Here is a 24,883-nt window from a genome sequence, read left to right on the forward strand (position 1 = left end):
CATTAGCGTATCTTTACGAAACTCGGTATGGCTCATCAGCTCAATGCCCTGAAGGAGCCTGAAAAGTTTCGGAACAGCGCCACCTTGTGGTCAAAAGTTATAACAAAATTTTCAAAAATGCTAATAACTTTTTACTTTTTTAACTCATTGTAATGAAACTGGTCTCATTTGATTCGTTGGTTCATGCCAAGAACATAGATATCAAATTTGCCATAGTTGGCTGAACTTCCTGTCCGCCATATTGTTTTTCTTTAAAAACCTACTTTTTCGAACTCCTCCTAGACCGTTGCTCCGATTTTCACCAAAATTGAACCGTGTCATCTTCAGACCATGCCGACAAAAAATTATGGATTTCAAGTCGATATGTCAAACGGTTTTTGTATAACAGAGCAAAGAATTTGAGGCATGATGCAAAAACGACACTTGAAGATGTATCTCTTCAGTGCTTTGACATATTGACACCAAACTTTGCAAGTGTCATTGTCACCTCACTCTGACCATACCACAACAATTTGGACACAGCGCCGCCTATTGGTCGAAAGTGATGAACCAGTAAATCCTCATTTTTTTTATCATTTTTCAGCTCTTTTGCCTAAAATGATCTTAATAGGTCTTTAATTGCTCACTGCTGCAGTTAGCCTGATGCTCCCAGTCGTTTTGGCTTGCTTCTTGTGCCGTTTTTGTGCTTGGCCCCGTAATTGCTGCTTGCAGCTATATTTACATTTGTAATTACACTGTTGACTCATCCCTTAACCCTTACCCCTACCCTTAAACCTACCCATACCACCAAAGCTTTCCCTAACCTTACCTGTACCCCACCTCAACAGCAGCAAATGTGTTTTGCAATTCAATATTCAATTTTTTGATGTAAATACATAGTAGTTAACGCCACTTAATATAAAGTGGGACCCTTTTTGGTAACACTTTATTTGGTCCCACTTTATATTAAGTGGCGTTAACTACTATGTATTTACGTCAAAAAATAAGTACAATGTACTTGTTGGGTTCATATTGAATTGCAAAACACATTTGCTGCTATTGAGGTGGGATAGGGGTAAGGTTAGGGAAAGCTTTGGTGGTATGGGTAGGTTTAAGGGTAGGGGTAAGGGTTAAGGGATGGGTCAACAGTGTAATTACAAATGTAATTACAGAAATTAATTACAGATGTAATTACATGCAGGTGTTTTTAAAATATAAGTACAATGTAAAAACATGTATGTACACAATAAGTGCATTGTATCAAATGATTAATTTAAATGTAAGTACATAGTAGTTAAGGCCACTTAATATAAAGTGGGACCCCAAAATGTTTTATAGATACATTCTCTGATGCACATGCAATTTTGCTTTTTATGTAAATTTATCTTTAGATATTATTACTGGAAAAACAAGACAAAGAAACTGACCACCAATGATTATTTTTAGTGTATCTTTTCCTGCCTAATGCTGAATGTGTGGAATGTGTGTGTCAGCGGGTAAGGTGTTGGACGGAGATCGCTGTGTTGACGTCTCTCAGTGCTCCTGCACGCATGCTGGACGTAGCTACCCTCCTGGTTCCTCCATATCGCAGGAGTGCAACACATGGTGGGACACACGCACCCTCCCACACATATACACACACACACACACATTACAAAACAATGCATTCAAATATGTGTGGCTACTATATCTGGACACATTAATTTAAACTCACCTTAATTTTTAGCGTCTGTCGCCATGGATCATGGGAATGTACCAACGAAGGATGTCCTGGTAAATGTGAATTTGTTGCTTATTTTAATTTAATTAACCTTCCAATAATTAACAGTATTTTAATGTCAATCTAGCTCAATTTATAGTAAATATGACCCATTGCAACACTAAAATGTTTTGCAAATGCAGTTTTAATGTTGACATTAATATTTCTGAATGCCCTGATGAACAAACATTGCTTTCTAATCGATTTCTTCCTCTGTCTCTTCTTAGGGGAGTGTCTGGTGACAGGACAGTCCCATTATAAGACCTTTGACAATAAGTTCTTCACCTTCAGTGGGATTTGTCAGTATCTGCTCGCTAAAGACTGCCAGAGCAACTCTTTTTCTGCCATCATTGAGACTGCACAGGTCTGAAATCTTCTGTGTTGTATATATACTTGTGCTTGTTTGTTTGGCTGTGTGCTTATTGTTGTATTTTTCTGTTTAAGTGTGCAGATGACCAAGATGCCATCTGCACACGGTCAATTACACTGAGATTCCGAGATCTGGCCAATCAGACGGTTCACCTCAAGCATGGGGGCGTGGTCTCTGTGGATGGAATGGATGTGAAAACACCCTTAATTAATGGTCTGTCAAGTAGCAAAATACACACAATGCATACACAGAACATATAGATGCAATGGCTTTTTTTTTTTTACAAATAAAGGACAGCTGCACTGTAATACAGCTGTACAAATCATAGCGCACCATAACAGTAATTTGTTTGTGTGTAGGTCCCCTAAGAGTCCAGAATACATTGTTGTCATCTGTAAAATTGCGTTACGGTGACGATCTTCATCTGGATTGGGATGGCAGAGGACGTGTTTTGCTCAGGGTGAGTGTGCCCTGCTGGAAAAACCAGGCTATACACTGAAAGAAAATTTTTTTTTAAACAAGTCACTCAGAAATTGCTAGTAAATTTCACAAATAATCACAGAAAAACTGTAAATAACACACTGAATTAAAGGTGACATTTTCAAGTAGAGAGACTGAAATAAATTGTTGTAAAACATACTCCAACAATCTGTTAGACAATAATATTTTTTTTGCAGTGGACGAAAGAAAATGTTTGCCCAGCCCAATAAATGAAAATGGTGTCATCATCAGTGTTGTTATTGTTATCTAAAACTAAAGCTAAAAACTTAAATTGTTAAAAATCATTTTTTGGTAAGTAAAATGAAGCTGAAATGAAATAAAATAAAAAATATATATTAGATGAACAAATTAAACTTAAAAATGAAATGGCAAAAGTTTAAGTACAAAACTAACTAAAACTGAAATAAAAATAAGTGAAAGCTAAATTGAAATATTAAAAAAAACAAGCACTAAAACCTGAACTAAAAAAAGAAAAAAGAAAAAAAGAAAACTGATGTAAAAGCTAATTCAAAATATTAAAAAATTCTATAATAGTATATACAGTAAATAATACTAAAATATCACTGATCATAATTCATTTACTATATTGTTATCTAAAACTAAAGCTAAAAACTTAAATTGTTAAAAATCATTTTTGGTAAGTAAAATGAACCTGAAATGAAATAAAATTAAATATATATATTATATGAACAAATTAAACTTAAAAATATTACATGCAATTTAGAAATGGCAAAAGTTTAAGTACAAAACTAACTAAAACTGAAATAAAAATAAGTGAAAGCTAAATTGAAATATAAAAAAACAAGCACTAAAACCTGAACTAAAATTAAAAAAAGAAAACTGATGTAAAAGCTAATTCAAAATATTAAAAAATTCTATAATAGTATATACAGTAAATAATACTAAAATATCACTGATCATAATTCATTTACTATAAGTTAATGACTAAAACTATAACTGAAATAAAAATAAAGCTAAATTGAAATATTAAAAAACCTAATAAAACAAAAGCACCAAAACCTGAACTAAAATTAAAAAATATTAATATATAATATAATAATTATAAATTACTATAATAGTATATACATTACTATAATAGTATATACAGTAAATAATACTAAAATAACACTGATCATTATTTATTTACCATCATATTGTTTTTCCAAACCTCACTGTATTCCCCTAAAAAGAAACTGAATATTAACTGAGGAGGATTTCAAATGTTCTGTGTGAGGAACAGACCAAAAATGTTAGTTATAAATTTACATTGGAATACATTAAGATATTGCACCCCAAAATGCATTGGAATATAGTTGTATGGACCATTTTTATAATAACTGTGACATTTTTATGCTGTAAGTTTTATGATGTTTTTGTCGTTTTTTTTTTTTAAAGCTTGGTAGCCTCGATCAATCACTTAAACCAGTTTGAATTAGCAAACAACCATCTTTAACCATCCAGAAATGTTGTACCACCTTAAACTGGTTTTAGCTGGAATTTCCAACAGCGTGGATCACATCTCTGAGAATGCTGGGAGCTTTAGACACTCAACATAATGCATAAATATGCACATACAATAGAGTCTGTCTGTGAAATGCAGAATCTGGGACATGTGTCAAATATTCCTGTGCTGCAAACCTGTTATGTGAGCATATGTGTGTGTGCGTTTGCAGCTAAACCCTGCCTATGCTGGGAAAACGTGCGGTCTGTGCGGTAATTATAATGGTAACCAAGGAGACGACTTCTTAACGGTGGGCGGGCTGGTGGAGACACGCGTCGAAGGATTCGGCAACGCATGGAAGATGAACGCAGACTGTGATGATGTTCAATTGCAACACTCAGATCCTTGTATCTTAAATCCTAAGAGAGGTATACACAAACACACACAAGGATGTGACCAAAAATATTCAATATTAGTGGGACAGGTGTTCAAATTTAAAGAATCTGCCAGTAAAAGAACATATTGACCACTAATCTGAATACTGATATTGTGGTTACAGCCCTGTACAGATGCATATTTATAAATGCACAATAGATGCAATTTTATCTCAATATAAATGTCATGTTTGATAATGTTCACTTTGCAATATCTTAAGTTAAGATAGAGGAATGAACTGATGTCAGCAATGCATGATGTCATGATTTATAAATGCACTGAACACTAGAGGGCAACAAAGACCAGCAGGTAACAATAAGTGTATTTCTATGTTTTGTACGTCTACAGTGCGTTTTGCAGAAGAAGCCTGTGCTGTGCTGCTCTCTGTGAAGTTTGAACCCTGTCATTATGTGGTCAGCCCTGAGCCATATGTGAAAAACTGCCGCTTTGATGTCTGCTCCTGCACAGACGGCCAAGAGTGCCTGTGTGATTCAGTTCGCAGCTATGCGGCCGCCTGCGCAGACAAGGGAGTGCTAATCAACTGGAGGGGTCATGGATACTGTGGTATATCTCATTCTGTCTAGAGTTTTAAACTCCATATAAGAGTTAAAGGTGCAATATTTAATATTTTTGCAGTAAAATATCCAAAAACCACTAGGCCAGTGTTATATATTTTGTTCACTTGAGTACTTACAATACACCAAATGTTTCCAACTATTTGTAAATCGTGAGAAAATTGCAATTTTAACCAAGGCTCCGGGACGTGTGAGGAGTCGCCTTTCAATTGCGTCATACCCGCGTTACCCTCGGTTTCCGGTTTTATTTTGTAGAAACCATTAATATATTACACGTTTTAATAGACAAGGGAACAACTGTTTTGATACAGACAGAAAACTAATCATTGTTATCAGGGCTTGACATTAACTTTTTTGCTCACCAGCCAATGTGGCTAGTGGTTTTCCAAAGTTACTAGCCACTCAGCATTTTCACTGGCCACAATTTTGCTGTTGGGAAATTACATTTTATATGATTAATGTGGACTCTGGCATGCCTAAATTACTTGATTTTGAGTCATTTTACTTGATTTACAAGATTTAAAACCCTTTCAAACTTACAAATGCAGATTGACCACCCAAATCAAGACTATAGCCTACATCAGGTATGTACAGTTATTTTTGTTAGGCTATATAAAAAGAACAAAGAAGCAAATTACAGATAGTAATTTATTTATTTATTTATTTATTTTTTTCAGACACATAGCCTATGTTTATTTAGCATACATGTATACATGTATTTAACATTTTTTGATGTTTGATTAACATTAATGACAGACAATTTATTTGGGGGCTGCTGAATGCATTTATGTCATATAGCTACTGACACATATCCAGTTTTTACCCACCTGTTTACGTCCACTTAGCCGTAAGCCATAGCCGACGGTATTCACGCGAGATACTTGACACGATGCATTTTGACATCTGTGTGTGCGTGTATTCAGGCGCAAGGAGAACTGAATCGCGCTTCTGTTGTGTCATTTAGCGCGATTCCGCCTATCCCACCTTCACTAACCGCAAGTTAATCGATAAAGAATTGTGACTGAATTGTTATTTTGTGATACGACGAGCTTGGCTACTTTTCATTTGGCTGTAGGCTGAAATTATATTCAACCCGCCAAAGTGGCTAGTGGGAGTGGCTGTCTTACCCGCCACAGCTGAAATCTACCCGCATTTGGCGGGTTGGCGGGTGTTAATGTCAAGCCCTGATTGTTATATAGCTCAACACGTTTAGTCTTATTGTTTAAATCTAATTTTCTAGATTTTTTTGCGAGTACCATGCCTCAGAGAAAAACACTATTTTGTGAAGTAGCTAACATAGCATAATCAGATGCAGCTTTATTTTTAGTAACAGTAATACAGCATTTTCTCCATCATACAATACGTTTTAAAATTAATTGCATGCCATTTATCAACACAAGCCATCCAGTATTTAATATGATATTCTAAAATCGATCTATCTTACAGCAGTGTGTCTCAAACAAGTGTCTCACAGCAGCTACCGAATGAACGCACAGAGTAACATTATAACATTTTCAACACACTCAAATGTATCTAATAATAAACAGAGCTGCGTTACCTCATACTCATGACCGGAAAAGCGGAAGCGGCGCTGGCGACTGTGGCATAACAAAACTTCCACTGCTCGTGACGCGTGCAATCGCTCCAGCAGCCTCGTTCAGCTCCCACAACACTCGTTCCTGCTCTGCTTCATACTACAGTAACGTTAATAATCACATCCATGAATATGAGTTCTTCCCAAGTCCAATCCCTATTCTTTTGCACCGTCCGTTGAGGTGAAGACCACATGTCCCAAGATTCTACTCTAAAACTTGGCGGCATCAAGCTACGCCTTTGTTTTGAACAGGCCTCTAGCGATCTCTAGCGGACAGAATTATTACATACTGCACCTTAAAGACAGCAAAACGGTTCCAAAATGGCTGAATAAACACTAAATAATATGTTCATGAAAATCTAAAAATGCTGAAAGGTTTATCTGAGGGTTAGGGGATAGGAAATGTCACTAGATCTGTAGGCCTGTAAAATTAATGGAAAATCTCCGTCATGATGAGGTTATGGGTTCTCCATCTTGGTTATGGGGACCAATTGTCCCCACAAGGATAGTAATACCAGTAAATTGTGTCCTTATGGGGACATTTTTTTGGTCCCCATGATGAAAACTGAAAACAATTTATAAATCATACTAAATGAAGTGTTTTGAAAATCTAAAAATGCAGAAAGTTTTCTGTGATGGATAGGGTTAGTGTAGGGGGATGGAATATACAGTATGTACAGTATAAAAATCATTATGTCTATGGAAAGTCCCCAGGAAACATGGAAACCTATTTGTGTGTGTGTGTGTTTGAGCAGAACTGACCTGTCCGGATGGCCAGTCGTACGAGGTTTGTGGGAACGTGTGTAATCAGACGTGCCGGTCTCTATCGCTGCCTGACAGTGATTGTGGTGGGTTCTGTGAAGAAGGCTGTTTCTGCCCCAGAGGACTCTTCCTCAGTGACGCGGGGGAGTGTGTGCCACCCGAACACTGCTCGTGCCACCATAATGGAGAGATCTTTGAGCCCAACGACATCATTGGTGACCATCACGCCATCTGGTTAGCAGGGAAAAAAACACAGTATTTTACTATAAAGTTACACATCAGGTTTCTTTGATAGCTTCATATTTGGTCAACTGCCTGTGTCTCACAGGTAATATGATATTAAATATATATAGTTTTTATATGACAAAGATTATAGTCATATTCCAACTGTGTTATTATTATTATTATCAGTAGCCATAATATTGGCTTTAATCTAATATCATCTGTCAGAAAACCTATATTTTATATATATATATATATATATATATATATATATATATATATATATATATATATATATATAGTACAGTCCATTGTGAAATATTATTACAATTTAAAATAACTATTTGAATATATTTCAATTATAAGTAATTTATTCCTGTGATGGCAAAGCTGAATTTTCAGCATCATTACTCCAGTCTTCAGTGTCACATGATCCTTCAGAAATCATTCTAATATGCTGATCTGCTGCTCAAGAAACATTTAATGTGTACAATTGTACAAAATATTTGTGTACAATATTTTTTTTTCAGGATTATTTGATGAATAGAAAGTTCAAAAGGACAGTGTTTATCTGAAATCTAATCTTTTGTAACATTATAAATGTCTTTACTGCCACTTTTGATTGATTTAATGCATCCTGTATATATATATATATATATATATACAGTGCCCTCCATAAGTATTGGAACAGTACAGACAAAATTGCTCTATTAGCTGTGGTGTCAAAACATCGATAAATATGATTAAAAGATTAATATGAGGCAGAAGTACAGAATGTCACATTTTATTATTGACTGTTTTGACATAAAAAAATTTTACCAACTAAGAAGAACAGCACTTTTAGCATTTCATGCCTTTGCCTAATGTGAGCATAAGTATTGGGATGGATTAACTTAAAGTAAATGTAAATGTGTAAAAGCTAATATTTAGTTGTAAATCTCTTGCAAGCAATTACAGGAGCGAGTCTGTGACCCACAGACATCACCAGACTCTTGCTTTCACACTTTGAAATGCTTTTCCAGGCCTTTAATGCAGCCATTTTCAACGGTTGCTTTTTTTGGGGAGTTTCTGCCTTTAGTCTCCTCTTCAGCTGGTGAAATGCTTGTTCAATAGGATTTAAATCTGGAGACTGACTTGGAATGTCCAGTTTGGAATGTCCTGAAAAAGATAGATACCACTGGCAAGCTTCAGCAACCGACAACAGCCAGGTCAGCTGAGAAAATCAACAGCAGTTGATGATAGACAAATGACAAGGGCTATGAAAAATATCTGTCAGTAAAATCACCAGCAAAATCCAGAAAGCTGGGGTGATGGTCTCACAATCTGCTGTTCGCAGGAGACTTCACCAACAGAATTACAGAGCTAGATCAAACTACATACACAGCAAAAACAAACATCTGAACAAACATAGGAAAGTCAATTTGAATTTGCAAAAACACACAGAGATGAGCCAGTAGAGTTTTAGAACAGAGTTTTATAGACAGATGAGACAAAGATTAATTTTTATCCAAGTGGGAAAGCAAAAAGTGTGGAGAAACTGCAAATGATCCAAGACATACAAGCTCATCTGGAAAGCATTGTGGAGGTAGTGTCATGTCATGGGCATGCATGTCCGCCTCTGGAACAGGCTCACTCATCTTTATTGATGACTTATTCAATGATGGCAGCAGAAGAATGAATTCAGAAGTGTACAAAAGAATCTTGCCTACCAGTGTTCAAGAAAATGCCACCAGACTCATTGGGAAGTGCTTCATATGGCAACAGGACAATGAGCCAAAACATTAGTACTGCCAACTCAATTGAGGAGATTATCATAGCAATTTTGGGTCTTAGATTGGCCAAGTCAGTCTCCAGATTTAAATCCTATTGAACAAGCATTTCACCAGCTGAAGAGGAGACTAAAGGCAGAAACTCTCCAAAACAAGCAACCGTTGAAAATGGCTGTATTAAAGGCCTGGAAAAGCATTTCAAAGTGTGAAAGCAAGAGTCTGGTGATGTCTGTGGGTCACAGACTCGCTCCTATGCTTGATTGCAAGGGATTTACAACTAAATATTAGCTTTTACACATTTACATTTACTTTAAGTGAAACCGTCCCAATACTTATGCTCACATTAGGCAGAGGGATGAAACGCTAAAAGTGCTGTTCTTCTTAGTTGGTAAAACATTTTGTGTCGAAACAGTCAATAATAAAATGTGACATTCTGTACTTCTGCCTCATTCTGCCTGTCTGTACTGTTCTAATACTTATGGAGGGCACAGTATATATTTATATATATATATATATATATATATATATATATATATATAGATATATAGATATACACACACACATATATATATATAAAATCAAACCAAAAATTATTCAGACACTAGATATAATTTTTTTTTTTTTTACTAGTGGGTGCAGGACACTATAGTTCATTTATGTAAGTGAGGATAGTGAAATAAAGTAAACTGTGACATATTTTATTACCATTTTTTTAAACTATAGTGAATAAACTGTAATAATGAATGAAATGTTAAGATGTCTGAATAATTTTGATTTGACTGTGTGTATATATATATATATATATATATATATATATATATATATATATATATACACACACACACACACACAGAGATAAATATATAAAATGCATTATGAATAATAAAATGCATTATTGCATTATATAAAATATACTTAATTATATACATTATTCAAAAGTTTAGGGTCAGTAAATAAAAAAACTATTTAATATACAGCAAGGATGCATTAATTGATCTAAATGGACAGTAAAGACTTACAATATTAAAAAAATTCTATTTCACATAAATGCTGTGCTTCTGAACTTTATAATTATCATCAAAAAATGATCATGTGACTCTGAAGACTGGAGTAATGCTGTTGAAAATTCAGCTTTGACATCACATGAATAAATGACATTTTATAATATATTCAAATTGAAAAGTTACTTTAAATTGTAATATTTTTCACAATATTACTATTTTACTGTATTTTTGATCAAATAAATGAGAGACTTGTCAAAAACATTAAAAAATCTTTCCAACTCCAAGCTCAATTGTATATATATAATTATTTATTTATTTAATTGTATTGTTTTTTTCTGTATGTAGTGTATGTGAGAGCGGATCAATGCAATGCACTTCTAATGAAGCCACTGGATCTACTCTGACAGACCTCTTCTTTGACGAACATTCTTCTTCAAGAGGTATTTCTCCTCGCTTTCATAATGGAGCACAACTGCACTTGATACAACAGAAACACGCGAGTGAACAGAATATTGTTGCTCAGACAAGTACATATAATTAATTCTTTGTGTGTTTCACCTGTAGTGCGGCGCTCTATCTCTTGTCCACCTCCACTGCAGCAGTTTGAGTGTGGCAGTGCAAGGGATGCTGGGATAGAGTGTGCTAAGACCTGCCAGAATCTGGACCTGGAATGTGTCAGTCAGGGATGTGTGTCTGGCTGTATGTGTCCACCTGGAACGGTAAGTGTCAAAGCGAACTCTAGGAAATGCTGTTTGTTACACAATATAATTTATGTTTATATTAAAGAAACATTATTATTCATGAACCAAGTAGGACTGGTAAATTCAGATCAGATCAGCTTTATGTTTCCTTAACTATATTTACACAACTTTTTAATGTTTTGATAATTTGTTTCTGAAAAAATACTTTTGAAATTTTTTTTTTTAACTTTTTTATTGTTTTAGAAATTGTTTTTTGATAAAAAAAATTTGATTGTGAAATATTATTACAATTCAAAAGAACTGTTTTCTATTGTAAAATGTTCCTGTAATTTATTCCTGTAATGTCAAAATTGAATTTTCAGCATCATTATTCCAGTCTTCAGAGTCACATGATTCTTCAGAAATCATTCTAATATGCTGATTTGCTGCTCAAGAAACATTTATTATTATTATCAATGTTGAAAACAGTTGTGCTGCTTAATAAGTTTTGGAAACTGTGATTTTTTTTATTTATTTATTTATTTTTTATAAAACTGATTTTTTTTTGTAGAAGTATAAATGTTAGACATTTACTTGTCTATGGAATTTCATAACTGTATTGTCAATAATTTAACACCACATTATTAGAAATATGTACAAAATTATTTAAACCATTAATATTATCTACAGCACATTATTTAATTACTTTTCTACAGAAATAATTTCTCCTCACAATATTTTTCTTTTCGCTCAATTAAAGTGCACAAATGAGCATACATTATATTTATTAAACGTATCTATGATAATTTTACGTATGCAGCTTTTTAATGTATAAAACTTTTTAGGCTATATAAAATTGTTTTTCAATGTTATGGGTGTTTGCAGGTTCGACACAAAAAAGAATGCATTCCACAAGACCAGTGCCCTTGTTACCATAACAACCGCCCCTATGCCTCAGGACAGAGCATTAATGTGGACTGCAACACTTGGTAAATGAGCCAATCATGGCTCTTCTATTGGCTGACACTGGTGTAATGTAATTTTGTTGCATACATCAGATGACAAGAATAAGCATTCAGATTATTGTGTTACAATTACATTTCCCTTTCTTTCCCAGTGTTTGTGAGAAGCGTCAGTGGAAGTGTACGCAACATGTGTGTGACGGTGTGTGTCGTGTGATAGGAGAGACACACTACATCAGCTTTGATGGACTGAAGTTCTCATTTCCTGGACCTTGCCAATACGTACTAGCTCAGGTAAACACAATATTCTCTCTTTCCCTCATATTCATCCATGTTTTTGCTCATTTTCTTTGTCTGTCTGTGTAGGATTCCTGTAATGGATTGGATGGAACGTTTAGGGTTCTGGTGGAGAACTCCGCTTGTGGGATCGCAGGTTACCGCTGCAGTAAAAGCATCACAGTGTTGTACATGGGAGGGCTGATTGTAATGGAACATGGCAAGGTAACACTAAAACTCATTTATAGAGTTATATTTTCCATTATAAAGCTACAGTCTTGGATGTTGTTGCCAATAAAATGTTACTTAAATGCACAATAGTGCAAAAGATATTTTGTTAGCAGAGCAAACTAAACCAAATAGTTGGAAATATTGTGTCTGAAATTAAACTAAAAAAATATAGATAGATAGATAGATAGATAGATAGATAGATAGATAGATAGATAGATAGATAGATAGATAGATAGATAGATAGATAGATAGACACGTTATGACAAGCATCATGTGTGAAGTAAAAGCATACAGACTTTTTTCTTTCTTTCACTGTTGTCTTCTTCTCTAGGTGAGGATGAAGAGGCCTGTGTTGAAAGAGATAGCGGTTGAGATTGTGCGCTCTGGACAGTATTACATCGTCCTTCTGGGTAAACACATCTCCATCACCTGGGACACAGGGACCCGAATCTCACTGCAGATCAACGGACAGTACAGGGTAACACACATTAAAAGAAAAACACACACATCTACCTAACTATCTGAGTGAGCACATACCATAGACAACTTCTTTTTTGTTGTGAAAAATATTTGTGAATTATGTTTATCTTTGAGTATGTTACCTAAGTGGTAAGATTTAGCAAGTTAACCAAAAAGGAAAAAGGATTTTTAGAGTAAAAAATGATTTATGAATCAAATATTATTAATTTAAAAAAAAAATTATGAATAATTTTTATCTTTAAGCATGTCCCCAAAGAGACATTTTTATAAAAGTATTTAAAATATGCTTTAATAATACATAAAATAAACATTTAATATTTAAATATCATAAAAATATTTGTATAGTTAAGATAATGAATCAAAATTTATGAATAAAAAATATTTTTTCAGCATGTCCTCGAAAGTTTTTGTCAGATTCATCAAGTAAACAAAAAACAAAAAATAATTTTTAGAGTTAAAATGATTTATGAATCCAAATGTATGTATAAAGTATGATTTATTTTTACCTTTGAGCATGTCCACAATATGGGTTTTTATCTGATTTATTAAAAACATATATATTTATAAATAAAAGCTGATGAATAATTTTTTTTTATTTTAACATTTCCCCCAATTTTTTTTTTTCATATTTAGCAAGAGTTAATGCCAATAAAAAAATTTTTAGAGTTAAAAATTATTTATGAATAAAAATGGATGTATAAAATATGATTTAGAAATTATTTTTACCTTTGAGCATGTCCGCAATATAGGTTATATGGGTTACAACTAAACTTGGAGCACAATTGAGAAATTAAGAATAAGCTTATAAGTTTATTTGTGTGTGTTTAAGGGTAAAGTATGTGGCCTTTGTGGGAATTTTGATGGCAGTCAGAATAACGATCTGTTGAGCAGCAGTAACCAGATGGAGGTGGACGCTGCAGACTTTGGAAACTCGTGGAAAGTTCGACCTAGCTGTGCTGACGCTGTTCCGGTGAGTTAATGCGCATCACGGCCTGAGCTAGAGAGTTTTCCTACAGCGAGTCAAAGCATAGAGACATAAAATGATAGATTACATATTTTGATCTGCATGCAGGTGCTGTCTCAATGCAGCACAGACATGGTGAAGCTGGTGACAGTGGAACAGTCCTGCCGTGTGCTCACCAGCGCCATCTTCAGGGAGTGCAATATTGTGGTTGGTAACATTTATACTCAATAGTCACAATTAAATGATGACAACACACTGACATGTGGTCATTGCTCCTTTTTCCATTACTTTTTTTTACCTTTTACTCCGACTGTATCAGGTGGACCCTGAGCCGTACTGGGACATCTGTACTCATGACACATGCTCGTGTCCATCTGTCGGTGACTGTGCATGTTTCTGTAACACCATTGCCGCATACGCTCACGAATGTGCTCAGAAGGGGTTGCTGGTGAACTGGAGGTCCAACGATTTGTGCCGTAAGTTTCACCACTGTAACCCTTAGCAAGGCACACAATGAAAGTGAATGGTATAGAAGCTCTTGATCTCCAAAAATGCACAAAAACTCTTCTGAAACTGTACAAATAGTAATGTGTTATGAATTTTTTTATTATTATTATCAAATTTAAGGGCAATATTTACTTTCTGGAATAGATTTTCAGTCATGTTTTACTTTTAACAGGGTATTTTATAATTAACCACAAAAAAACAAAAAAAACATTCATTTCTGTCAAATGCTTGCAAATATAACACACACACATATAAGCAATATCACACAAGTAGCTGTGCGATATCGCTCTATATCATCACAGCTATGATTCGGCTGTATACTAAAATTGAATAAAGTTATTAAATACTTTACACTCTTCACCGCATACAATTTTCTCTTTTACCTTTGTTCTTTGATTAATATTAATGACAGACATCAAAGCAACTGATTTATTAAGCTACTGTGACTTTAAGACCTGCCGCTGCCGAACATGACGTGGATCGGATGCGCATCTCATTTTCTCACAACGCTTTAAGGTCATTAAGACGTTATTTAACTAATTTAAGACTGCTCTTATGAGGATACTCGACAAAAATGGGCATTTTGTGTCACACAACATTCATAGACAGTGTGTTATCATTTGTCTTGTGGCGCTTGAATGGTTTAAAAGTATTTACGTGAAGAAGAGCGTGATCATACAGTACAGTCCAAAAGTTTGGAACCACTAAGATTTTTAATGTTTTTAAAAGAAGTTTCGTCTGCTCACCAAGGCTACATTTATTTAATTAAAAATACAGTAAAAACAGTAATATTGTGAGATATTATTACAATTTAAAATAACTGTTTTCTATTTGAATATATTTCACAAAGTAATTTATTCCTGTGATGCAAAGCTGAATTTTCAGCATCATTACTCCAGTCTTCAGTGTCACATGATCCTTCAGAAATCATTCAAATATGCTGATCTGCTGCTCAAGAAACATTTAATGTGTACAATTGTACAAAATATTTGTGTACAATATTTTTTTTTCAGGATTATTTGATGAATAGAAAGTTCAAAAGAACAGTGTTTATCTGAAATCTAATCTTTTGTAACATTATAAATGTCTTTACTGCCACTTTTGATTGATTTAATGCATCCTTGCTGAATAAAAGTATTCATTTCTTTCATTTCTTTTCAAAAAAATAAAAATAAAAATTCTTACTGACCCCAAACTTTTGAACGGTAGTGTATAATGCTACAGAAGCTTTGTATTTCAGATAAATGCTGTTCTTTTGAACTTTCTATTCATCAAGGAATCCTGAAAAAAAAAGTACACAACTGTTTTCAACATTGAAAATAATCATAAATGTTTATTGAGCAGCAAATCAGCATATTAGAATGATTTCTGAAGGATCATGTGACACTGAAGACTGGAGTAACGATGCTGAAAATTCAGCTTTGCATCACAGGAATAAATTACTTTGTCAAATTTATTTAAATAGTACACAGTTATTTTAAATTGTAATAATATTTCACAATATTACGGTTTTTACTGTATTTTTAATTAAATAAATGTAGCCTTGGTGAGCAGACGAAACTTCTTTTAAAAACATTAAAAATCTTAGTGGTTCCAAACTTTTGGACTGTACTGTATAATGCAACGCTAGCCACATTATGATGGAAAAAATGTACAAACCCGATTCCAAAAGAGTTGGGACACTGTACAAATTGTGAATAAAACCAGAATGCAATGATGTGGAAGTTTCAAATGTCAATATTTTATTCAGAATACAACATAGATGACATATCAAATGTTTAAACTGAGAACATTTATAATTTTAAGGGAAAAATTTATGATTTTAAAATTAAAAGATTTAACACATCTCAAAAAAGTTGGGACAATGCCATGTTTACCACTGTGTGGCATCCCCTCTTCTTTTTATAACAGTCTGCAAACGTCTGTGGACTGAGGAGACAAGTTGCTCAAGTTTAGGAATAGGAATGTTGTCCCATTCTTGTCTAATACAGGCTTCTAGTTGCTCAACTGTCTTAGGTCTTTTTTGTCGCATCTTCCTCTTTATGATGCGCCAAATGTTTTCTATGGGTGAAAGATCTGGACTGCAGGCTGGCCATTTCAGTACCCGGATCCTTCTACGCAGCCATGATGTTGTAATTGATGCAGTATGTGGTCTGGCATTGTCATGTTGGAAAATGCAAGGTCTTCCCTGAAAGAGACGACGTCTGGATGGGAGCATATGTTGTTCTAGAACTTGGATATACCTTTCAGCATTGATGGTGCCTTTCCAGATGTGTAAGCTGCCCATGCCACACGCACTCATGCAACCCCATACCATCAGAGATGCAGGCTTCTGAACTGAGCGCTGATAACAACTTGGGTTGTCCTTGTCCTCTTTATTCCGGATGACATGGCATCCCAGTTTTCCAAAAAGAACTTCAAATTTTGATTCGTCTGACCACAGAACAGTTTTCCATAGTCCATTTTAAATGAGCCTTGGCACAGAGAAAACGCCTGCGCTTCTGGATCATGTTTAGATATGGCTTCTTTTTTGACTTATAGAGTTTTAGCCGGCAACGGCGAATGACACGGTGGATTGTGTTCACCGACAATGTTTTCTGGAAGTATTCCTGAGCCCATGTTGTGATTTCCATTACAGTAGCATTCCTGATGCAGTGCCGTCTAAGGGCCAGAAGATCATGGGCATCCAGTATGGTTTTCCGGCCTTGACCCTTACGCACAGAGATTGTTCCAGATTCTCTGAATCTTTGGATGGTATTATGCACTGTAGATGATGATAACTTCAAACTCTTTGCAGTTTTTCTCTGAGAAACTCCTTTCTGATATTGCTCCACTGTTTTTCACCACAACATTGAGGGAATTGGTGATCCTCTGCCCATCTTGACTTCTGAGAGACACTGCCACTCTGAGAGGCTCTTTTTATACCCAATCATGTTGCCAATTGACCTAATAAGTTGCAAATTGGTCCTCCAGCTGTTCCTTATATGTACATTTAACTTTTCCGGCCTCTTATTGCTACCTGTCCCAACTTTTTTGGAATGTGTAGCTCTCATGAAATCCAAAATGAGCCAATATTTGGCATGACATTTCAAAATGTCTCACTTTCAACATTTGATATGTTATCTATATTCTATTGTGAATAAAATATAAGTTTATGAGATTTGTAAATTATTGCATTCCTTTTTTATTCAGAATTTGTACAGTGTCCCAACTTTTTTGGAATTGGGATTGTATGCTGCTTTAATTGCATTAAATATTTTTAACTGAAAAAAATGTATCGTGTGCATTAACATGCTAATTTTGAAAGCACTAATAAATACATAAAACTGCACTAAACCTATAACTGCATAGGCCTTAGATGAAATATAATGAAATAGCCTATATCAAATGTTAATTTATGAGCCTGGTGAGCACCTATTTGTATTGTTGGGAAAACTAACCCTTTAACCCCAAGACAGATTATTCCCTGAAGTAAGTGTACAGAAAGTCAAATTGTACAACAGTGTGTGCTAAATGACTGTTTACTTACAGCAATGAGTTGTGAGGAGCTGAATAAGGATGCAGGGGTGGAGTGTGAGTGGAAATATAACGCCTGTGGTAGCGCTTGCCCTACCACCTGCCAGCATCCTGAACCTCTGAACTGTCCTATGACATGTGTGGAGGGATGCCATGCTGTCTGCCCACCAGGTAGGGCCAAGTCACACATACCGACAAGTAAATTGACTTCATAGACTTCAATCTCACTTTTTTTCTCACATTCACAACATTCTGTCTGCTTCAATCCCTCAGGGCAAGTTTTAGATGAGGTGCTGAGGAAGTGTGTGGAACCGTCACAGTGTCAGGTGTGTGTGCATAACGGGGAGAGAATCTCCCATGGAAAACAGTTCATCCTTAACCATGAAGATCCTCATCTTTGCCAGATATGGTATGCTATGCAGCATTCTTCTTTGATCTCCATCACTCATTACTCCATGCAGTGTGTAGGAGAATCTCATAAAGAAAAGTCATATTTAATCTCAAAATGTAAAAAATAGCAAATAGGAAAAAATGAAGATAATAGACAAATACTTAAGAGTCTATGAATTGATCATTATTGCAGTGATTATTATGTTTCTAGCATGTTATGTTTGGGATCTGTTCTTCTAACCCTAATTGATGGAGTGTGTAGCTTTTCATTTCTTAAACAACCATGTAGGAAGACACATTATGGCCATATTTCAGGATGACAATGTCAAGATTCATCAGGCTCAAATTGTGAAAGAATGGTTGGGAGAGAGCATGAAGAATCATTTTCACACATGAATTGGCACCTCTGAGTCTAGACCTTAAATACATTGAAAGTCTTTGGGATGTGCTGGAGGAGACTTTACAGAGTGCTCACCTCTTGCATTGTCAATACAAGAACTAGACCAATTATTGATGCACCTTATGATGGAAATAAATATTGTGATATTATTTTCATCAAGAGGTGCATACATTTTTGGTCAAGATCTTAAAAGAACTGTTCCCAAACATATAACATGCTAGAAACATAATAATCACAGCAATAATGATCCAGTGATAGACTCTTGAGTATTTGCCTATTTAAATCCAAACAGCGACTTTTTTTTGGCCAGGAAGTGTATACACACACACACATTAACATATTATATTAACATATAATATTTTAATATATATTTTTATATAACTTTATTATATAAAAGTATCCTAAGGTCTATATTTTCATACAATTTTATATTTGTATATTTTTACATAAAATTATTTTATATATATTTTTTTTTATATAGTTTTTATATACATTTATATACATATACATAAAATTATTCAGACACTAGATATCATTTTTTAATTTTTTTTATAGTGGGTGCAGGACACTATAGTTCATTTATGTAAGTGAGGATAGAAAATACAGCAAATTGTGACATTTTTTACCCAAAAATTCTAAACTAAAAAAAGTATAAAAATGTTTTTTTTTCATATATATATATATATATATATATATATATATATATATATATACATACAAACTGTAAAAAAAACATTTTTATACTTTCTGACAGATTCTAGGCAGGCTTTGTGAGGTACATAGATTTAGGTGTATAAAATTCATGTTTATTATGCTTTCAGTCACTGTGAAAGCAACACACTGACATGCGGCCCATGTCCTCTAACTGGTTTGGCCTCCACGCTAGCACCAACCACCGTCAGCAACACTCCTACTCCACTCCCGTTTTCCACCCCGGTGCCAGCCGATGCCTGTGATAGGGCGATGGACCTGGCCTTCTTAGTGGATGGCTCCTCTGCTTTGAGTGAAGAAGACTTCAGTTTAGTCAAGCTCTTTATCCTCCAGGTAGTGGAGCGGTTCCGAATGGGTTCCGCCCACACTCGTGCCACGGTTCTGCTCTTCCACTCTGGTGTGAAAAGTTTTGAAATGCAGGTGCAAAAATGGTTCTTTAAGAAGATGGTGCGTGAGCTGCGTTACAGCGGTGGTGATGTAGCATTCATGGACGAGGCAATAAAATATCTAGCAGTCTACATTTACGATAAAAACAAGCGCGAGCACGCAGGGCGAGTTGCTATATTGCTGACGGCGAGCGCAAATCCTAGGCCCATGCGTAGTACTCAGCGTCTGTTGCGTAAAAAAGACATCACCATCCTCACTGTGGCTCTGGGGCCTGACGTCAACATGGCACAGGTTAATGAGATCACGAAGGCCACGCCCAGCAGTCGCTCATATGTAGTGAGCAGCGTAACAGAGCTTGATGATGAGGCTCTGGCCATCACAGACTACCTCTGCACTTTGGGACTGGATCCTGAACCCCCAAAGAAACCCCCTACCAAAAAGCCCAGCACCACTTCAGTCACCCCAACAACTACCACAGCTTCTAAACTCACCGTCGCCACGGTCCCACCAACCGCTGCCATTGTAACCTCATTTCCCAGCATCCCCCGTCCTGGAACGACATTTCCTCCGCCCACAGTAACAACATACGAGCTTGTCTTCCTGTTAGAAAGCTCAAATGCAGTGGGTGAGGAGGGCTTCAATAAGACACGTGATGCTTTGGTCGATGTAATTGCTTCACTTGATGAGAAAGAGGTGGAGAATCTACGGATCACGGTGATGCAATACTCAGTCACGGTTACCGTGGTAATCAGCCGCATGGAATTGCAGCACAGGGAGCAGGTGCTGCAGAGAATGCGACAGTTACGTTGGACCAAAGGTGCGGAGGTCAACACAGGTCATGCCGTTCGTTCTGTATATGAGACTATCACTACAGACACACCAAGTAATACACCAGACCAGATGGTGTTTCTTATAACACAGAGCCCTCCGACGGACGTCATTCAGCGGCCTCCAAGCTCCACTCATAAAAAAGTGTATCCAATTGGGATCGGCCAACAGATTCGATATGAGGATCTTGCACAGCTGAGCTTCCCGGATGAACCGATCATGCTGGATAATCCCTCGGACCTTAGGATACTGCGGCCCATGCTGATCAATATCAGTAAAACAATCAGGAGGCCTCTGCTGCCTACGCTTCCACCGAGAGCCACACTGCCCCCTTCAGGTCAGATACAACAATGCTACACTCTCTTCACATCTTGCTATATTCTAAGGCTGCACAATTTAGGGGGGAAAATATCTAATTGTGATTTTTCTGATAAAAATTGTGACTGCAATTTAAAATGCGATTAAAAAGGTTGCTGTGCTTGTTTGTAGGGCTGCACAATTTGGCCCCAAATTCTGTGATTGTGTAATCAATGACTAGAAAATAATAAAAATAAATATAGCTGCGAGCAGCAATTATCAAGTTCAAGCGCTTTAAGGCCTTTAAGCACATGTGTAAAAATGTATAATGTTTTAATTAGCAAGCCTGTAACCATCTCGATCATAGATGAAAGACAATTTACAGCCAATACAGGGAATTTACCATAGGAAATGTATGGTTTATAAATAGTTTTCAAGGTTGAGCCAAAAATCTAGGATAGTTCGCAAAAGTTGGTTTTTGAAATAATCTCCAATATTTAACGAACTATTCAATGAACAGCGGCTGACTTGCGCACTTGAAAAATGTGAAGCGCCCCCCGGTGGCCGATTTCTTTTTCTGATAGCTGCTCAAAATTCATTGGCGGATGGCGGACATGTTTTTGAGATGCCTTAATGTCCTCATAGACAGTCATGGCACCTTGGACAAAGACACTGCGTGCCAATTTTCAAGTCGACTGGACTAACAGTGAAGTAGTTATAGCCATTTTCATGTTTTTTTCCTGTTATAGTGCCATCAAGTAGCCAGTCGCTGCGACCTTCTTTACGCAACCACTGAATGAGCACTTATATAGGTATGCTGAGTTTGGTGAAAATATCTCATTCTGTTCATGAGTTATAGCCATTTTAGTAAAAGTGGCTCCGGCCATAATTATTAAAAATCAGACTCCAGAGAATCTTGCTGCACTGGTTTGGTTCTGATTGGGCCAAAAACCTAGTTCGCAAAAGTACGTTTTTCAAAAAATCCAAAATACCCGTAAATATTGCCAAAACGACGAGCGAATCCAAGGCATGCATTTTGTCCGCCTTGAGCCAAGGATTCCAACGATGTAAGACACTTGAGCCTACACCTACGGTTTAGGAGATATGAGCAATTTCGTACTTTTCACCGCTGTGGCGCCCCAGTCAGGCCGATTGGGGTGAGCCTTGGTGATGTTGTAGACAGTTTGAGTACTATCATCCCTCAAAGTTTTAAATCTCTACGACTTACGGTTTGGTATGCTCAATTACTTTTAGGGGGAAATGCTGATCCTTGGAAATTTTAACAATTACAATAGGGTTTCAGCGCTATGCGCTTGAACCCCTAATCATTACTAAAGGGGGTCGCACACCGGACGCGAAGCTCGGCGCCGCGTCTCAGGTATCTCACACCGGACGCGCACATTCTATACGCGCGAGCTCAATTTTGAATCGGCTTCTGACAGAAGAGCTGCACGATGAGTTCTTACTTTATTTATTTTATTTTTTTTTATTTGTATTGAATAATAGCTGACTTTTGAAGGTTCATTAATGAAGATCACATTATGTCTGTAATTGTTTTGTTGTATCGGTTGTCTAGGCAACTATGTTACATTGTAGCAATATTATTTAACTAACGTTAACTAGCTAGTCCGAGTAAAAACGTTAGCAAAACAAGTTATTTCGGTAACACTTTACAATAAAGTTTCATTTGTTATCATAGTTAATGTATTAGGTTAACATGAACTATGAGCATTTGTTACAGTATTTATTAAGCTTTGTTAACTTAACGTTAGTTAAAAAACAGTTGTTCTTTGTTCATGTTAGTTCAGTGCATTAACTAATGTTAAATACAACTTTGATTTTAATAATGTATTAGTAAATGTTGTAATTAACTTAAACAAAGATTAATAAAGGCTGTATAAGTGCAGTTCATTATTAGTTCATGATAACTAATGTATAATAATATATAATATATTTAATATTTCGTATTTTGTGGGGATTTCACAGTACTAAAGAATATTAACTTCTAAATTATGCAGTATTCAACAGACATAATTACATTATATTATATATTTATCCAATGTAGACTATGAAGGTTTTTGAATGCCCTGTTTTTTATGTCCTCCTCAAACAGATCAAATATTGACGGACAACAAAAAAACTGCTGCACTGCTACTTTTACGTCGAAGACTGAAAAATAGAGGCAATCGAATTTGCCTGTGCTTTGTTATTTCGCATCACTGAGGTTAGTGTATGGAAAAATGGCACAAAAGAGCAAAATAATATATTAGAAAGGGCTACGTTTATTATACATTTTCCCCAAATATGTTTAGACCTTACTCAAGCTGTTGAACTCAGAATGTAAAACAAGTGTATCTTGTAGCACAGGGTGAAATCAGTATGTACATTGACGATTTGAGGGAAATATAATATAAATTTAATATAAAACCTTGAAATGGCGCTCTGTGGCGCGGCAGGATTTTGAACAACTTCCTGAGTCGTAGCTGGGCGCCGCGGACAGGCGCCGAATGTCGTCGCCGGTGTGCGTACTCTCATAGAAAACAATGTGTTCGAATTTTAAAGACGTGGCGCGGCGCTGCGCGGCGCCGAGCTTCGCATCCGGTGTGTGACCCCCTTAAATAAAAATATTACACAAAATAAGTAATTAAGTTGGCTTGAAAAAGCCAACTTACTGATCTACTACTTAAGCTAATCTATCTATCTATCTATCTATTAAACTAAATCTATCTATCAAACTAAATCTATCTATCTATCTGACTAAATCTATCTATCTATCTATCTATCTATCTATCTATCTATCTATCAAACTATATCTATCTATCTATCTATCTATCTATCTATCTATCTATCTATCTATCTATCTATCAATCAAACTAAATCTATCTATCTATCAATCAATCAAACTAAATCTATCTATCTATCTATGTATCTATCATAGCAACCACCCAGATCACCCAAGCAACCACCTTGAACACCATGGCAACAGCACAGTAACCACACAGAGCACCCTAGCAACCGCATAGCAACCACCCAGAACAGCATAGCAACCTCCTAGAATATCCTAACAACCTCATAGCAATACCCTAGCAACCACCCAAAATACCTTAGCAACCGTATAGCAACACCTTAACAACCACCCCGAGTACCCTAGCAACCGCATAGTGACACCCTAGCAACCACCCAGGATACCTTAGCAACCGCATAGCAACAGCTTAGCAACCACCACGAGTACCCTAGCAACTGCATAGCAACACCTTAGCAACCACCCCGCGTACCCTAGCAAGCGCATAGCAACACCTTAGCAACCACCCAGAGTACGGTAGCAACTGCATTGCAACATCTTAGCAACCACCCCGAGAGCCCTAGCAAACACATAACACCCTAGCAACCGCCTTGAGTACCCTGACTCTATCTATCTATCTATCTATCTATCTATCTATCTATCTATCTATCTATCTATCTATCTATCTATCTATCTATCTATCTATCTAAACTACTAAACTAAAACTTAAAATTTCAAACTGAAAACTCTCAAACTTTAAGCTTTTAAAACTACCTCAAACTTTCTGGACCGGCTTTTTCAAGCCAACTTAAAGTTTGTCTTCAAACTTTTTTTATCTAGTATTACTATTGTAATATTATAAAAAAAACAAAAAAAAAAACTACTACTATTTCCACTAATAATGTTCATTTTGTAGTACATCTGTAAAACTACGATACTACAATTTATGTTTGTCTTAATTTCTCCATTTTTAAACACAAAACCATTGAACTTTTTAGTGGAAACCTGCAGGGATGCCTTGAAGCCTCTTTTTTGTTGTCAACAGCCAGTTTATAAGCGCT

General features: G+C 35.8%; 1 protein-coding gene across 3 annotated transcripts in view; it reads left to right on the forward strand.

Annotated features, from left to right (window-relative positions):
- vwf (von Willebrand factor) overlaps window positions 1-24,883 on the forward strand; it is a 66,086-nt gene that overhangs the window by 15,000 nt on the left and 26,203 nt on the right. For all 3 annotated transcript variants that reach the window (XM_048168494.1, XM_048168495.1, XM_048168497.1), the window contains exons 9-28: window positions 1,473-1,584; window positions 1,706-1,752; window positions 1,966-2,102; window positions 2,183-2,321; window positions 2,468-2,568; window positions 4,283-4,478; window positions 4,834-5,049; window positions 7,410-7,650; window positions 10,757-10,851; window positions 10,976-11,130; window positions 11,977-12,080; window positions 12,209-12,347; window positions 12,420-12,554; window positions 12,892-13,038; window positions 13,870-14,010; window positions 14,113-14,211; window positions 14,324-14,480; window positions 18,043-18,198; window positions 18,301-18,436; window positions 19,639-21,080. In XM_048168494.1, the coding sequence (XP_048024451.1) occupies window positions 1,473-1,584; window positions 1,706-1,752; window positions 1,966-2,102; window positions 2,183-2,321; window positions 2,468-2,568; window positions 4,283-4,478; window positions 4,834-5,049; window positions 7,410-7,650; window positions 10,757-10,851; window positions 10,976-11,130; window positions 11,977-12,080; window positions 12,209-12,347; window positions 12,420-12,554; window positions 12,892-13,038; window positions 13,870-14,010; window positions 14,113-14,211; window positions 14,324-14,480; window positions 18,043-18,198; window positions 18,301-18,436; window positions 19,639-21,080 (4,095 nt within the window). The remainder of the gene's footprint in view (window positions 1-1,472; window positions 1,585-1,705; window positions 1,753-1,965; window positions 2,103-2,182; window positions 2,322-2,467; window positions 2,569-4,282; window positions 4,479-4,833; window positions 5,050-7,409; window positions 7,651-10,756; window positions 10,852-10,975; window positions 11,131-11,976; window positions 12,081-12,208; window positions 12,348-12,419; window positions 12,555-12,891; window positions 13,039-13,869; window positions 14,011-14,112; window positions 14,212-14,323; window positions 14,481-18,042; window positions 18,199-18,300; window positions 18,437-19,638; window positions 21,081-24,883) is intronic.

Source organism: Megalobrama amblycephala, linkage group LG19, assembly GCF_018812025.1.
Source record: "Megalobrama amblycephala isolate DHTTF-2021 linkage group LG19, ASM1881202v1, whole genome shotgun sequence".
Lineage (NCBI taxonomy): Eukaryota > Metazoa > Chordata > Actinopteri > Cypriniformes > Xenocyprididae > Megalobrama > Megalobrama amblycephala.